Raw genomic sequence first — 17,893 nt, 5'->3', positions numbered from 1 at the left:
CCAGGCAACAGAAGGCACGGCCAGCAATGGTTGAGTGATTATAATCAGGGATGCTCAAGAGGGCAGAATTAGAGGAGCGCAGAGATCTCAGGGGGTTGTGAGGCTGAAGGAGATTACAGAGATTGGGAGGGGCGAGGCCATGGAGGGATTTCACCTTCATTGTACTGTGTTAATTATAAATCACGTCCCAAAGTTCACATTTTGCAGGGCCCAGCTCAGGTTGGTAACTCTGATGGAACAGGTTTCATCACATGACCTTCCACCTCCAGCTGGCCTGCCCCCATAGGCTCTTCACATCAGATTGGATGATTGTCAACAGTCAAACATCCTATACGCTCATTTAATTTATCTTTATATGCCCCTATGATTATTCTCCAGGATGGCTCGCAGCAGTACCCAGGACATTAATCTTTAATTCTTGGAAATTCTAGGACAAGCTGAGATAGCTGCCAACCCTACTCCCAGCACTCACTTTGCCCATATCAATTGGCCTACGCAAACTGTTTTTTGAAATCTGTTTTCTGTGGCAAAAGTTGATACTTAATTGAGGGCCCCCAAAATCCTTGCCCTCTCCCATAGCATCCCTACTATCATTGTCTCGATCACATAACACCATCGTTGGCCACTTTCTTTTCTCCCTCACTACCACATCCCCTTACCCAGATGATTCTATAAAGCTGGTGTTTGGGACTAAATTGAATAGCACAGGCTCGACAGGTTGAATGATCCCCTTCTGTGCTGTACGATTCTATGATACCTCCTTCCAACTTCACTTCCTTCTTCATCTGTCCTGGAAATATAAACTATCCCTGTCACTTAAAACGGCACTTTCATACTCCCATTTGCCTAGTTTGGCTTGGTTTGCTAAAGGAAGGGAGATATGTGGCAGAGGCAGCTAAACGGATGGTCTCAATCTTAGTGACAAAGAAGTCCATGAGCTCCTTGTATTGTGTTGGAGGCGAGGGAGGAGGGAGCAGGGGAGAGGGGTTTGAGAGATAACAACTTGCATTTATATAGCGCCGTTAGTGTCGTAAAATGTCTCAAGGTGCTTCACAGGAGTGTTATCAAACAATATTTGACACTGAGCCACATAAGGAGATATTAGGATGACCAAAAGCTTGGTCAAAGACAGCTGGTAGTGGAGAAGAGAAGCCAGGGTTATCTTTGCATTCCTGGATGCTCCCGAGGAGGACAGGGCTTGATAGTGCAGATCCAGCCAGATCCATGCAATCTCTGCAACCGCCTTGTTGTAGGAGGTAGGCACCTTTAGAACATACCAGAATACTAGGCATTAGGCACCTGCTAGATATATCTAAACGCATATAAGTTTAAAGTGGACACACACATAAAATGGCTGCCCAGGCATGATGGGAAATCAGGTAGTCAAGCTGTGAACTGTTGAACGTTCAATGACCAAGCAATAACCCTGTGAGGCCCACTGTAGGAATGCCTGGGATGCGGGAAGACAGAGATAAGAAGGAAACCATCTCCTGTGAACAAGGTCATAAACCAATTAATTCCCCAGGAAGAAAGATAAGAGGGAAACCATCTCCTGTAAACAAGGTTATAAACCAATTATTTCTCCCAGATGAAAGAACTAGGGAGAGAACCTATAGAAACATAGACATAGAAACATAGAAACATAGAAACATAGAAACATAGAAACATAGAAAATAGGTGCAGGAGTAGGCCATTCGGCCCTTCTAGCCTGCACCGCCATTCAATGAGTTCATGGCTGAACATTCAACTTCAGTACCCCATTCCTGCTTTCTCGCCATACCCCTTGATCCCCCTAGCAGTAAGGACCTCATCTAACTCCTTTTTGAATATATTTAGTGAATTGACCTCAACAACTTTCTGTGGTAGAGAATTCCACAGGTTCACCACTCTCTGGGTGAAGAAGTTCCTCCGCATCTCGGTCCTAAATGGCTTACCCCTTATCCTTAGACTGTGACCCCTGGTTCTGGACTTCCCCAACATTGGGAACATTCTTCCTGCATCTAACCTGTCTAACCCCGTCAGAATTTTATATGTTTCTATGAGGTCCCCTCTCATTCTTCTGAACTCCAGTGAATACAAGCCCAGTTGATCCAGTCTTTCTTGATAGGTCAGTCCCGCCATCCCGGGAATCAGTCTGGTGAACCTTCGCTGCACTCCCTCAATAGCAAGAATGTCCTTCCTCAGGTTAGGAGACCAAAACTGTACACAATACTCCAGGTGTGGCCTCACCAATGCCCTGTACAACTGTAGCAACACCTCCCTGCCCCTGTACTCAAATCCCCTTGCTATGAAGGCCAACATGCCATTTGCTTTCTTAACCGCCTGCTGCACCTGCATGCCAACCTTCAATGACTGATGTACCATGACACCCAGGTCTCTTTGCACCTCCCCTTTTCCTAATCTGTCACCATTCAGATAATAGTCTGTCTCTCTGTTTTTACCACCAAAGTGGATAACCTCACATTTATCCACATTATACTTCATCTGCCATGCATTTGCCCACTCACCTAACCTATCCAAGTCGCTCTGCAGCCTCACAGCATCCTCCTCGCAGCTCACACTGCCACCCAACTTAGTGTCATCCGCAAATTTGGAGATACTACATTTAATCCCCTCATCTAAATCATTAATGTACAGTGTAAACAGCTGGGGCCCCAGCACAGAACCTTGCGGTACCCCACTAGTCACTGCCTGCCATTCTGAAAAGTACCCATTTACTCCTACTATTTGCTTCCTGTCTGACAACCAGTTCTCAATCCATGTCAGTACACTACCCCCAATCCCATGTGCTCTAACTTTGCACATCAATCTCTTGTGTGGGACCTTGTCGAACGCCTTCTGAAAGTCCAAATATACCACATCAACTGGTTCTCCCTTATCCACTCTACTGGAAACATCCTCAAAAAATTCCAGAAGATTTGTCAAGCATGATTTCCCTTTCACAAATCCATGCTGACTTGGACCTATCATGTCACCTCTTTCCAAATGCACTGCTATGACATCCTTAATAATTGATTCCATCATTTTACCCACTACCGATGTCAGGCTGACCGGTCTATAATTCCCTGTTTTCTCTCTCCCTCCTTTTTTAAAAAGTGGGGTTACATTGGCTACCCTCCACTCCATAGGAACTGATCCAGAGTCAATGGAATGTTGGAAAATGACTGTCAACGCATCCACTATTTCCAAGGCCACCTCCTTAAGTACTCTGGGATGCAGTCCATCAGGCCCTGGGGATTTATCGGCCTTCAATCCCATCAATTTCCCCAACACAATTTCCCGGCTAATAAGGATTTCCCTCAGTTCCTCCTCCTTACTAGACCCCCCGACCCCTTTTATAACCGGAAGGTTGTTCGTGTCCTCCCACGTGAATACCGAACCAAAGTACTTGTTCAATTGGTCCGCCATTTCTTTGTTCCCCGTTATGACTTCCCCTGATTCTGACTGCAGGGGACCTACATTTGTCTTTACTAACCTTTTTCTCTTTACATATCTATAGAAACTTTTGCAATCCGTCTTAATGTTCCCTGCAAGCTTCTTCTCATACTCCATTTTCCCTGCCCTAATCAAACCCTTTGTCCTCCTCTGCTGAGTTCTAAATTTCTCCCAGTCCCCAGGTTCGCTGCTATTTCTGGCCAATTTGTATGCCACTTCCTTGGCTTTAATACTATCCCTGATTTCCCTTGATAGCCACGGTTGAGCCACCTTCCCTTTTTTATTTCTATGCCAGACAGGAATGTACAATCGTTGTAGTTCATCCATGCGGTCTCTAAATGTCTGCCATTGCCCATCCACAGTCAACCCCTTAAGTATCATTCGCCAATCCATCTCAGCCAATTCACGCCTCATACCTTCAAAGTTAGCCTTCTTTAAGTTCTGGACCATGGTCTCTGAATTAACTGTTTCATTCTCCATCCTAATGCAGAATTCCACCATATTATGGTCACTCTTCCCCAAGGGGCCTCGCACAACGAGATTGCTAATTAATCCTTTCTCATTACATAACACCCAGTCTAAGATGGCCTCCCCCCTAGTTGGTTCCTCGACATATTGGTCTAAAAAACCATCCCTTATGCACTCCAGAAAATCCTCCTCCACCGTATTGCTTCCAGTTTGGTTAGCCCAATCTATGTGCATATTAAAGTCACCCATTATAACTGCTGCACCTTTATTGCACGCACCCCTAATTTCCTGTTTGATGCCCTCCCCAACATCACTACTACTGTTTGGAGGTCTGTACACAACTCCCACTAACGTTTTTTGCCCTTTGGTGTTCTGCAGCTCTACCCATATTGATTCCACATCATCCAAGCTAATGTCCTTCCTAACTATTGCCTTAATCTCCTCCTTAACCAGCAATGCTACCCCACCTCCTTTTCCTTTTATTCTATCCTTCCTGAATGTTGAATACCCCTGGATGTTGAGTTCCCAGCCCTACTCATCCTGGAGCCACGTCTCCGTAATCCCAATCACATCATATTTGTTAACATCTATTTGCACAGTTAATTCATCCACCTTATTGCGGATACTCCTTGCATTAAGACACAAAGCCTTTAGGCTTGTTTTTTTAACACCCTCTGTCCTTTTAGAATTTTGCTGTACAATGGCCCTTTTTGTTCTTTGCCTTGGGTTTCTCTGCCCTCCACTTTTCCTCATCTCCTTTCTGTCTTTTGTTTTTGCCTCCTTTTTGTTTCCCTCTATCTCCCTGCATTGGTTCCCATCCCCCTGCCATATTAGTTTAACTCCTCCCCAACAGCACTAGCAAACACTCCCCCGAGGACATTGGTTCCGATTCTGCCCAGGTGCAGACCGTCCGGATTGTACTGGTCCCACCTCCCCCAGAACCGGTTCCAATGCCCCAGGAATTTGAATCCCTCCCTGCTGCACCATTGCTCAAGCCACGTATTCATCTGAGCTATCCTGCGATTCCTACTCTGACTAGCACGTGGCACTGGTAGCAATCCCGAGATTACTACTTTTGAGGTCCTACTTTTTAATTTAGCTCCTAGCTCCTTAAATTCATTTCGTAGGAACTCATCCCTTTTTTTACCTATGTCATTGGTACCAACGTGCACCACGACAACTGGCTGTTCTCCCTCCCTTTTTAGAATGTCCTCCACCCGCTCCGAGACATCCTTGACCCTTGCACCAGGGAGGCAACATACCATCCTGGAGTCTCGGTTGCGGCCGCAGAAACGCCTATCTATTCCCCTTACAATTGAATCCCCTATCACTATCGCTCTTCCACTCTTTTTCCTGCCCTCCTGTGCAACAGAGCCAGCCACGGTGCCATGAACTTGGCTGCTGCTGCCCTCCCCTGATGAGTCATCCCCCTCAACAGTACTCAAAGCGGTGTATCTGTTTTGCAGGGGGATGACCAAGGGGACCCCTGCACTACCTTCCTTGCACTACTCTTCCTGCTGGTCTTCCATTCCCTCGCTGGCTGTGGACCCTTCTCCTGCAGTAAGACCAACTCGCTACACGTGATACTCACGTCATCGATCAGCCCAAGCTGACAATAACCGAACATATGGTTCCCGGGATAATAGGGGAATTCTATTGGGTTAAAAGAACCTATATGTAATCTATAATCGTTGTGATTGGCTTGTGTCCAGCCGTGATGGGCTGTGTAGCTGTAGTAAACTGTTTTGTAACTGTTGTGAAACATATAAAGGTGCATGTAACCCTTTGTTCTGTGGAGAGAAACCTGGATACGGTCCTGAGTTTTTCCTCCCCGCTGAGCGTAATAAAAGCTGCATCAGTATTGGAACCGACTCTGAGTGTTGAGTGATTCTTCTAAGAAAACACTAACGCTAACAGCCTCAAACATCAGATTTAAAAACCATTTCAAACCCCATCTTTTTGACCAACCTTCTGATCATCTCTCCCTCCATCACTTGCATCTACTCGAGGGGAACCTGTACTCTCTCTAATCCCTGTAACACCTGGCCTCTCCAAAATCAGCAATCGGCCTTTTGGCTAAGATCATGCGTAACTGACCTGACAGGGGAGTAGCCACCATGACCTCCAGGTGGTTCTCCCTGGATCAGGAAGGTATATGCTTGCTTTTTTGGAAACGGGAGGTGGGTGGGGTGGCTTGACCCATCCACCTCCACGGAGGTGTGTGGGGGACCTGACCCATCCACCTCCATGGCACGAACCTGGTATTGCAGTACTTCCAGGAACGGTGCAGTGGCTCTAGGCCTTTTGGCTAAGAGCATTGGCGCAGAGTGATCCTTGGCGTGTGCAAGGTGACCTCTGGTGTTTGTGATTTGACAAAGAATTGGAAAGATTGGCTACGAATTTAAAAAAAAAAACTGACAGACCATATGATTCAGGATGAAAACTAGTTTATGAAGAGACAGAAATAACCAAAGTAAAATGGATCAGCAGAATAAGTACAGTAATAGAATACTTGTTTTCCTCACCAGTTTTAAACAATTCCAATACAATGAAATATCTAGTATCTCAAAGTTCTCTTCGTTAACTTTGGACTTTTGAATACGTGACAAGGTTCAGAGGGGACAAAACACTTAACAAACACCCTCTCAGCTGCTGGCATGTGCAGAAAAGCAGTGAAGTAGGAAAACACAGAAGAATAAGGACTTTTAACCTCCTTCTACCTCTGGTCACTTTGCTAGGTTGGTATTACATAAAGGGATATCCTGGACAATTAATCAAATCTATTTAATTTGTTTCAGTAATGGTCATCAATCGTCAGGTTAAAAGGCAACCTCTCTGACGCTAGACTCGAGCAATTCACCCACTTTCATGACAAATCAAAACTGCAAGCTTCAACATGATGCCTGTTGAAATAGATGTTACAATTAAATGGCCCTTCAAAGGCCTGGAACAATTATAGATGCAAATGACTTAATAGAGGTCATTGTCTTCATTATTTCCAGCATTTTGGTGAACTTAACAGCACGTAGGTGGACAAAGCAGCTACCATTTGCCATGAAATAAAGACTAGTTCCTCCTACTCGCAGTCATTCGGGATACATTATTTTCTTTTGGGAGGAGATCTGCCCCACAAATGTTTTCCAAGACAGATAATGAAAGTCACTTAAGTTAGTTAAAATTCCGGAAAATTATAATTTAAAGAAAAATATATATTCTCATTGTGTGCATTTACTCCTGAGGGTCATGAAGTTATCAAGCAAACAATGATGGTCAAATGTGCCTGGTTTTGCGTAAAGGAACTGAGAAGGTTTGAAAGAACCAGTGTAAATTTCTCTCAAAAAAATCCAATACCTGTAACGATTCACTCTCAGTTTGCTGTGTGTAGTGAGAAGAGAGCCCTATCTCAAATGTCACAGTCAAAATGAGTGAAAAACCAATAGGATAATGAAGCCTGTTGTAAGTTTCCGTATTTAAGGAGGGATATACTTGCAGTGGAGGCTGTTCAGAGAAGGTTCACTCAGTTGATTCCGGAGATGAGGGGGTTGACTTATGAAGATAGGTTGGGCCTATAGTCATTGTTCAGAAGAATGTGAGGTGATCTTATTGAAACATAAGATAATGAGGGCTCGACAAGGTAGACGCAGAGAGGATATTTCCACTCATAGGGGAAACTAAAACTAGGGGACATAGTCTTAGTCCCATTCAATAAGGGGCCGCCCATTTAAAACGGAGATGAGGAGAAATTTCTTCTCTCAGAGGGTTGTAAATCTGTGGAATTCTCTGCCCCAGAGAGCTGTGGTGACTGGGTCATTGAATATATTTAAGGCGGAAATAGACAAATTTTTGAGTGATAAGGGAGTAAAGGGCAGGGAAGTGGAGCTGAGTCCATGATCAGATTAGCCATGATCTTATTAAATGGCGGAGCAGGCTCGAGGGGCCAAATGGCCTACTCCTGCTTCTTATGTTCTTATGTAAATAGAATGTGTTTTAACATTCCTGCATGTACTGACTTTGATAAGCAGTAAAAGCACGATAGCCTGGACATCATAACCAATAAAAGAAACCAAGAGAATTAGTCCTAGGTAAGAGTTGCCACAGCTAATAAAAATGGTAGATTAATCTCAGTGGGCTGAATGGCCTACTGTTGCCCCTCTGTTCCCAAGTGACTAAATGTACAACAGTTTGTGCCGGGTTTGTGGTCCCTGATTTTCACTTGGAAAATGTAACATTCACTTTTCACCAGGAAACTATTTTATTTTAATTAAAAACAGAAACACTCCAGGATTTTTTTTGAACAATAAATATAAAGAACCTATAGGCATAGCCTCATATCCCAGACAGGATTACCTTTTCATAAAATGTCACAATTATTTTCAATGATAAAACCAAGTACCAACACAAGACCCTTTCTTGACCAAATAGTTTGGTCTCCCATGACAGGTACACTAACTACAAATTAACAAATGCTCTACCTAACTAAACGATTAAGGAGCAAATGCATACTGGAGGTTTTCCTCCAACTGTTTTAAGAACAAAAGAAATAGGAGTAGGAGTAGGCCATATGGCCCCTTGAGCCTGCTCAGCCATTCATAGCTGATCTTTGACCTCAACTCCACTTTACACCTTTTTCTCATATCCCTTAATTCACTTAGTGCCCAAAAATCTATCGATCGCAGCCTTGAATATACTTAACAACTGAGCATCCATAGCCCTCTGAGGGTAGAGAATTCTAAAGATTCACAATCCTCTGAGTGAAGAAATTTCTCCTCATCTCACTCTTAAATGGCCGACCCCTTATCCTGGAGATTGTGACCCTCAGTTCTAGACACTCGAGCTGGGGAAAACAGCAATTACCCTGTCAAGAATGTTATGTTTCAGTGAGATCACACCTCATTCTTCGAAACCCCAGAGAATATAGGCCCAATCTACTCAATCTCTCCTCATAAGAGCAACCCTTTCATCTCAGGAATCAATCTAGTATACCTTCTTTGCAACCACTCTAAGGCAAATATATCCTTCCTTAGGTAAAGAGACCGAAACTGTGCACAGTAATCCAGGTGTGATCTCACCAGGGCCCTATATAATTGCAGCAAGACTTCCTCACTCTTGTACTCCAACCCTCTTGCAATAAAAGGATAACATACCATTTGTCTTCCTAATTGCTTGCTGTATCTGCATGTTAACTTTGTGATTTGTGTACAAGGTGCTTTTCTATTCTTCCCACCAAAGTGGATAATATCACATTTCCCTACATTATACTCCATCTACCACCTTCTTGTCCAATTACTTAACCTGTCTATATCCCTTTGCAGCCTCTTTGTGTCCTCCTCGCAGCTTACTTTCCCACCTAGCTTTGTATTGGCAGCAAACTTGGATACATTACACTCGTCTACGTCATTGGCCTGGATTTTACAGTCAGACACCCACAAAGATCGAGCGATCTCTGGTTGATTTCACCGGTCCAAACGTTAATTCGAATCTGGCGCCATGTCTAGGGGTTTTTTATCATAATGGAAAAATTGACATTCCTCAAATATACAATAAGTGTTTCAGCAGAACAGTTGTTTAGCAGTAATTGTGACTCAACATGCCTTTAAAAAAAGTTACATCTCCTTCAACGCTTAATTTTTTCAGGAGTTTTTAAAAAGCAATATTACAGCATAAACTGGGAAGTTTTGGTCAGTTCAGGGATTTTAATTGATTGTCGGCTCCAGGGAGTTCTACAGCACGCCCTGTGGAGGAGCAGGGACTTCAGGATTTCCACTTTTAACTGCGCATGTACATACTCCAGAAGTTGCTGTCAGATTTACAGAGCAGTAACGGTGAACGCTGACAGTTTTGCTAAGTGCCCTATTACCATGTCTCTAATACAGGTACAACGTCCCAAATCCGGAATTGTCTGAAAACCGGACAATTTTGAGGTGGCCACAAGATGGCCACTGGGCGGTGAGGGACGAGGAAACCGGTTTAAGAAGAAACACAGCACCGGAGGGCGGCGAGTGGCGAGAATAGGTGGGAGGCAAGGATTGGTGTGTGGTCAGGAGCGGAGGATTGGCGGGCGGCGAGGAGCGCCAACAACGAGGTCCGAAATCCGACAAAACCCAAAAACCGGCACGGACTCGGTCCCGAGGTTGCGGGATTGCAGACATTGTACCTGTAATAGATTCTAGCAATTTCCCTACTACTTATGTCAGACTAACGGGCCTTTAGTTCCCCATTTCTGAAATGTGTGGGAATGTCAGTTACGGGCAGGATCGAACTCAATTGTTTATTCCCCAAAAAATGTTGACTCACTATCTTAAAGAAAAGCATTGGGGCAAGGGCATTGCAAACAATTATAGAAGCGTACTTACCACGAGTCACATCCTTCCATAATGGAGGGGAAAAACAAATCGAAGTTACAAACAACACCTTTCCTCACAATTTAAATGTCAGTTTGAGGAGCTGTGCCTTGGAAGCAGTAATAAAACTGTTTTATTTACATTATGAAAGGAAAAGCGAAAAAAAGGAGTGTTAGAATTATACAGTGCAGAAGGAGGTCATTCAGCCTATTGTGTCTGTATCAGCTCTTTGAAAGAGCAATCTAATTCATTCCACTCGTGTCCTTTCCCCATAGCCCTGTAAGTTTTTTTTTCCTTTTCAACAGCAACTTGTATTTATATAGCACCTTTAACGTAGTAAAACATCCCAAGGCCCTTCACAGGAATATTGCGGGACAAAAAATGACACCGAGCCACACAAGGAGAAATATGGGCAGGTGACCAAAAGCTTGGTCAAAGAGGTAGGTTTTAAGGAGCGCCTTGAAGGAGGAAAGAGAGGTAGAGAGGCGGAGAGGTTTAGGGAGGGAGTTCCAGAGTTTAGGACCCAGGCAACAGAAGGCACGGCCACCGATGGTTGAGCGATTATAATCAGGGATGCTCAGGAAGGCAGAATTAGAAAAGCGCAGACATTCCTGGAGGGGTTGTGGGGCTGAAACATAGAAACATAGAAAATAGGTGTAGGAGCAGGCTATTCAGCCCTTCTAGCCTGCACCGCCATTCAATGAGTTCATGGCTGAACATGAAACTTCAGTACCCCCTTCCTGCTTTCACGCCATAACCCTTGATCCCCGAGTAGTAAGGACTTCATCTAACTCCCTTTTGAATATATTTAGTGAATTGGCCTCAACTACTTCCTGTGGTAGAGAATTCCACAGGTTCACCACTCTCTGGGTGAAGAAGTTTCTCCTTATCTCGGTCCTAAATGGCTTACCCCTTATCCTTAGACTGTGACCCCTGGTTCTGGACTTCCCCAACATTGGGAACATTCTTCCTGCATCCAACCTGTCCAAACCCGTCAGAATTTTAAACATTTCTATGAGGTCCCCTCTCACTCTTCTGAACTCCAGTGAATACAAGCCCAGTTGATCCAGTCTTTCTTGATAGGTCAGTCCCACCATCCCGGGAATCAGTCTGGTGAATCTTCGCTGCACTCCCTCAATAGCAAGAATGTCCTTCCTCAAGTTAGGAGACCAAAACTGTACACAATACTCCAGGTGTGGCCTCACCAAGGCCCTGTACAACTGTAGCAACACCTCCCTGCCCCTGTACTCAAATCCCCTCGCTATGAAGGCCAACATGCCATTTGCTTTCTTAACCGCCTGCTGTACCTGCATGCCAACCTTCAATGACTAATGTACCATGACACCCAGGTCTCGTTGCACCTTCCCTTTTCCTAATCTGTCACCATTCAGATAATAGTCTGTCTCTCTGTTTTTACCACCAAAGTGGATAACCTCACATTTATCCACATTATACTTCATCTGCCACGCATTTGCCCACTCACCTAACCTATCCAAGTCACTCTGCAGCCTCATAGCATCCTCCTCGCAGCTCACACTGTCTTAATGCAAGGAGTATCCGCAATAAGGTGGATGAATTAACTGTGCAAATAGATGTTAACAAATATGATGTGATTGGGATTACAGAGACGTGGCTCCAGGATGATCAGGGCTGGGAACTCAACATCCAGGGGTATTCAACATTCAGGAAGGATAGAATAAAAGGAAAAGGAGGTGGGGTAGCATTGCTGGTTAAAGAGGAGATTAATGCAATAGTTAGGAAAGACATTAACTTGGATGATGTGGAATCTATATGGGTAGAGCTGCAGAACACTAAAGGGCAAAAATCGTTAGTGGGAGTTGTGTACAGACCTCCAAACAGTAGTAGTGATGTTGGGGAGGGCATCAAACAGGAAATTAGGAGTGCATGCAATAAAGGTGCAGCAGTTATAATGGGTGACTTTAATATGCACATAGATTGGGCTAGCCAAACTGGAAGCAATACGGTGGAGGAGGATTTCCTGGAGTGCATAAGGGATGGTTTTCTAGACCAATATGTCGAGGAACCAACTAGGGGGGAGGCCATCTTAGACTGGGTGTTGTGTAATGAGAGAGGATTAATTAGTAATCTCATTGTGCGAGGCCCCTTGGGGAAGAGTGACCATAATATGGTGGAATTCTACATTAGGATGGAGAATGAAACAGTTAATTCAGAGACCATGGTCCAGAACTTAAAGAAGGGTAACTTTGAAGGTATGAGGCATGAATTGGCTAAGATAGATTGGCTAATGATACTTAAGGGGTTGACTGTGGATGGGCAATGGCAGACATTTAGAGACCGCATGGATGAATTACAACAATTGTACATTCCTGTCTGGCGTAAAAATAAAAAAGGGAAGGTGGCTCAACCGTGGCTATCTAGGGAAATCAGGGATAGTATTAAAGCCAAGGAAATGGCATACACATTGGCCAGAAATATCAGCGAACCTGGGGACTGGGAGAAATTTAGAACTCAGCAGAGGAGGACAAAGGGTTTGATTAGGGCAGGGAAAATGGAGTACGAGAAGAAGCTTGCAGGGAACATTAAGGCGGATTGCAAAAGTTTCTATAGGTATGTAAAGAGAAAAAGGTTAGTAAAGACAAACGTAGGTCCCCTGCAGTCAGAATCAGGGGAAGTCATAACGGGGAACAAAGAAATGGCAGACCAATTGAACAAGTACTTTGGTTCAGTATTCATTAAGGAGGACACAAACAACCTTCCGGATATAAAAGTGGTCAGAGGGTCTAGTAAGGAGGAGGAACTGAGGGAAATCTTTATTAGTCGGGAAATTGTGTTGGGGAAATTGATGGGATTGAAGGCCGATAAATCCCCAGGGCCTGATGGACTGCATCCCAGAGTACTTAAGGAGGTGGCCTTGGAAATAGCAGATGCATTGACAGTCATTTTCCAACATTCCATTGACTCTGGATCAGTTCCTATCGAGTGGAGGGTAGCCAATGTAACCCCACTTTTTAAAAAAGGAGGGAGAGAGAAAGCAGGGAATTATAGACCGGTCAGCCTGACCTCAGTAGTGGGTAAAATGATGGAATCAATTATTAAGGATGTCATAGCAGCGCATTTGGAAAATGGTGACATGATAGGTCCAAGTCAGCATGGATTTGTGAAAGGGAGATCATGCTTGACAAATCTTCTGGAATTTTTTGAGGATGTTTCCAATAAAGTGGACAAAGGAGTACCAGTTGATGTGGTATATTTGGACTTTCAGAAAGCTTTCGACAAGGTCCCACACAGGAGATTAATGTGCAAAGTTAAAGCACATGGGATTGGGGATAGTGTGCTGACGTGGATTGAGAACTGGTTGTCAGACAGGAAGCAAAGAGTAGGAGTAAATGGGTACTTTTCGGAATGGCAGGCAGTGACTAGTGGGGTACCGCAGGGTTCTGTGCTGGGGCCCCAGCTGTTTACATTGTACATTAATGATTTAGACGAGGGGATTAAATGTAGTATCTCCAAATTACGGAGATAGGAAGGGGCGAGGCCATGGAGGGATTTGAAAACAAGGATGAGAATTTTTAAATAGAGGCATTTCTTAACCGGGAGAGAATGTAGGTCAGCGAGCACAGGGGTGATGGGTGAGCGGTACTTGGTGCGCGTTAGGACACGAACAGCTGAGTTTTGGATCACCGCTAGTTTACGTAGGGTCGAATGTGGTATGCCAGCCAGGAATGTGTTGGAATAGTCAAGTCTAGAGGTAACAAAGGCATGCATGAGGGTTTCAGCAGCAGATGAGCTGAGGCAAGGGAGGAGACGGGGGCGATGTTACGGAGGTCTTAGTTATGCTGCGGATCTGTGGTCGAAAGCACATTTCAGGGTCAAATATAGATTTGGTCTTCCCAATATTCAATTGGAGAAAATTTCTGTTCATCCAGAACTGGATGTCGGCCAAGCATTCAGACAATTTAGAGACCGAGGAGGGGTCGAGAGAAGTGGCCGTGCAGTAGAGCTGGATGTCATCAGCGTACACGTGGAAACTGATGCTGTGTTTTCGGATGATGTCGCCAAGAGGCAACATGTAGATGAGAAATAGGAGAGGGCCAAGGATAGATCCTTGGGGGGCACCAGAGGTAACGATGCGGGGGTGGGAAGAGAAGCCGTTGCAGGTGATTCTCTGGCCACGATTAGAGAGATAAGAATGGAACCAGGCGAGTGCAGTTCCACCCAGCTGGACGATGGTGGAGAAGCGTTGGAGGACAGAGTCAACTGTGTCAAAGGCCGCAGACAAGTCAAGAAGGACGAGGAGGGATAGTTTGCCTTTGACACAGTCACAAAGGATGTAATTTGTGACTTTGATGAGAGCCGTTTCAGTACTGTTGCAGGCGCAGAAATCGGACTGGACGGATTCAAACGTGGAGTTACGGAAAAGATGGGCACAGATTTGGGAGGTGACAACACATTCGAGGACTTGCGATGCAAAGACAAAGGGGTCGAGGGTTAGTTTTTTTTTGAGAGGGGTGATGACAGCAGATTTGAGAGGGGGTGGGGGAGAGGGGGGTCAATACCTGAGGAGAGATAACCGTTAACAATGTCAGCTAACATGGGAGCCTGAAAAGGAAGTTGGGTGGTCAGCAGTTTAGTGGGAATAGGGTCAAGGGACAAGGAAGTGGGTCTCAGGAACAGGATGAACTTGGAGAGGACATATGGGGAGATCGGAGAGAAACTGGAGAAAGATTTGGGGTCAGAGCTAGGGCAGAGGGGAAACTTAGAGGAAGTTTGGCCCGGTGGGCTAGGGGAAGGAAGGGAAGTAGCCGTCAAATGGATGGTCTCAATCTTAGAGACAAAGTAGTCCATGAGCTCCTTACACTTATTGTTGGAGATGAGGGTGGAGACTGGGGATAGGGGCTTAAGAAGACAGTTAGCAATGGAGGAGAGGCGCCGGGGTATATCTTCACATTCCAGATGATTCTGGAATCGTGGTCAATTTTGGCAGACGAGAGCAGGATCCAATAATGACTTATGTGGTCCAGCCAGATCTGGTGGTGAATGGCCAAACCAGTTGTCCACCATATCCGTTCAAGTCTGCGTCCCTTGGACTTAAAGGAGCAAGATCAGAGATGGTCTTATATGCAATTGACACAATGGGAGTACGAGATGGCAAGGTCGAGGGGGTGGCCGTGAATGTGTTGATGAGTTTACATGGAGGGAGAGATTAAGGGAGGACAGGAGTCTAGTAAACTCAGAGAGAGCATGATGAACTGAGATGGAGGTTGAAATCGCTGAGGATGAGAAATAATTTGGTGCAGAGGCTGCTGGAAAAATATCAGTAATAAAATGTTTATGGTACTTGGGTGTACAAGTATATATCCAAATCTCTTTTTAAAGTTACTACTGAATCTGCTTCTACCACCTTTTCAGGCAATGCATTCCAGGTCATAACTCACAATAAGAAAAAAAACCTTAGCTCCCCTTTGTTTTTTTTTGCCAATTACCTTAAATCCCTGCATCCTCTGGTTAGGACTCTTCTGCCACTGGAAAAAATTGTCCCCATTTATTATATACTTCAGAATTTTTAAAACATAGTAAATTTCCCCTTAATCTTTGCTTTAAAATGAACAATCACAGCTTATCTCTCCAGTTGGCCAACTGTACTGGCGATTTTGTTTTGCAGTTACCGACTCACGGGTCTTAACGTAACGCTGGAAGTTTTAAAATGTGGGTTTCCTTTTGGACAGTTTTCGAAATTCACACTATATCTGCAGCCACAAACATGATGTGGCATCTGTTCATTCGGTTCCTATTTACTACTGTAATGCAACAGAAATGAAGAGGAAGAAAGACAAAAAAGTGAAAATATAAAGAAAGGGAGCCTGTTCCTATCTGGCACCGGAGTGTGTTGCAGGAGCTCTCCAAACAACGGTGTCCCGGGAAAGCCGTGTTCCGTGGGGCTGGGGGAAGGATCGCCGAGCTCCCGGTGCCCGCAGGGGGGGGGGGGGGGGGGAAGAAGTGGGGGGGGGGGGAAGAAGGGGGAAGAAGTGGGGGGGGGAAATAGTGGGTGGGGGGGGGAAATAGTGGGTGGGGGGGGGGAATAGTGGGAGGGGGGGGAAAGGAAGCTGGCACTTACCAGAAGAAGACATTGGAGAAAATGTTGGCGGTTGCCAGAGGATTGGGCTTCTCCTCCCGGTACACCGGCTCCATGGCGGTGAGTATCACAGTGCAGCCCTGGAGAGCGGTGTGCAGTGCCCCTCCCCGGCCCGGGGTGTACGGCCGCTCCGCCCCGCCCTCTTTCTCTCCTTCTCCCCCCCGGGCCGACAGCTGACCTTGCCCTGACCTCCCGCTGCTGTGGCGGGGTCACAGGTCACTCCGGGAGGGAGCGCGCGCCGGCACTGTCCGGCTGTCCGTCCGTCTCCCGCTCTCTCTCTCTCTCTCTCTGTCACTCTCTCCCCCTCTCGCTCTCGCTCTCCCTCTCTCTCTCCCTCCCCCTCTCTCCCTCTCTCTCTCCCCGCTTGGTTTTTAAAGTAAACAATTCCTTGTCAGTTTGTTGGGAGAGGGCTGTCCCTGAGCTGCCTGCCGTCAGTTGGCGATGATGCGGCCGGAGCGCTTTCCCGGGCCGCCGTTGTTTGGAGAGCTCCTGCACACACTCCGGTATAGGAACAGGCTCCAAGCCTTTCTTTATATTTTCACTTTTTTTGTCTTAACTAATCTCGGTTGCATTACAGCAGTAACTAGGAACAGAATGAACAGATGCCAGGTCATGTTTGTCGCTGCAGACATGGTGTGAATTTCGAAAGTGATCATTCATCAACAAAACAAAATAATTAGCTGGAATAAAAGAGACAATTATCAAACTTAAAAACCTCTTCTACTTTCCACCCTGACTCCAAATACAAATCTAAACGTGTGTCATGTTTAACAGTACTTCTAAATTCAGATTTTATTACATGAGATTCCAATATTTTTAATCCGTATTTTGGGGAATCATATTCTGCTGAATAGTGTGAGGAATGATGTGATGGAGAACACTTAGCAAGACAGAGTGAAAGTGGGCGGGGCCTTAAACCACAGGGTGTAGTTGAATCAGCAAATGTACTCACTTTTCCTGACCTGGTTCGGTCATTAATCTGTTTCCTACATTGCATCCAGGACCTGATCACATTGCAGCTGCTGCTTACCTCCTCAGCTACAGCATCAAGTTTTATTTATATAGCGCCTTTAACGTAGCAAAACATCCCAATGCTCTTCACCGTAGTGATATAAGACAAACCAGATAAATTTGATACCAAGCCACAGAATTACAGCTGATGACCAAAAGTTTGGTTAAAGAAGTAGGTTTTAAGGAGCGTCTTAAAGGAGGAAAGAGAGGCAAAGAGGTTTAGGGAGGGAGTTTCAGAGCTTAGGGCCCAAGCAGCTGAAGGCATGGCCACCGATGGTTGAGTGATTATAATCAGGAATACTCAAGAGGGCAGAATTTGAGGAACACAGCTATCTCGGAGGGTTGTTAGGCTGAAAGAGATTACAGAGATTAGAAAGGGCAAGACCAGGGAGGGATTTGTAAACAAAGATGAGAATTTTGAAATCAAGGCGTTGCTTAACCGGGAACCAATGTAGGTCAGCGAGCACAGGGGTGATGGGTGAGCGGGACTTGGTGTGAGTTAGGACATGGACTGCCAAGTTTT

The 17,893-nt window shown here is 45.3% G+C and overlaps 1 protein-coding gene across 1 annotated transcript in view; it reads right to left on the bottom strand.

Annotated features, from left to right (window-relative positions):
• Positions 1-16,415, bottom strand: part of abcc4 (ATP binding cassette subfamily C member 4 (PEL blood group)) — a 443,243-nt gene extending 426,828 nt beyond the window's left edge. Inside the window, exon 1 of the mRNA XM_070892652.1 lies at positions 16,342-16,415. Coding sequence (XP_070748753.1) covers positions 16,342-16,415 — 74 coding nt within the window. The remainder of the gene's footprint in view (positions 1-16,341) is intronic.
• Between the last annotated feature and the right edge of the window lie 1,478 nt (positions 16,416-17,893).

This window comes from Pristiophorus japonicus, chromosome 10 (assembly GCF_044704955.1).
Source record: "Pristiophorus japonicus isolate sPriJap1 chromosome 10, sPriJap1.hap1, whole genome shotgun sequence".
In the NCBI taxonomy this organism is placed as follows: domain Eukaryota; kingdom Metazoa; phylum Chordata; class Chondrichthyes; family Pristiophoridae; genus Pristiophorus; species Pristiophorus japonicus.
The sequence above is the reverse complement of the archived record's forward strand: the minus strand, read 5'-3'. Positions and strand labels throughout refer to the sequence as shown.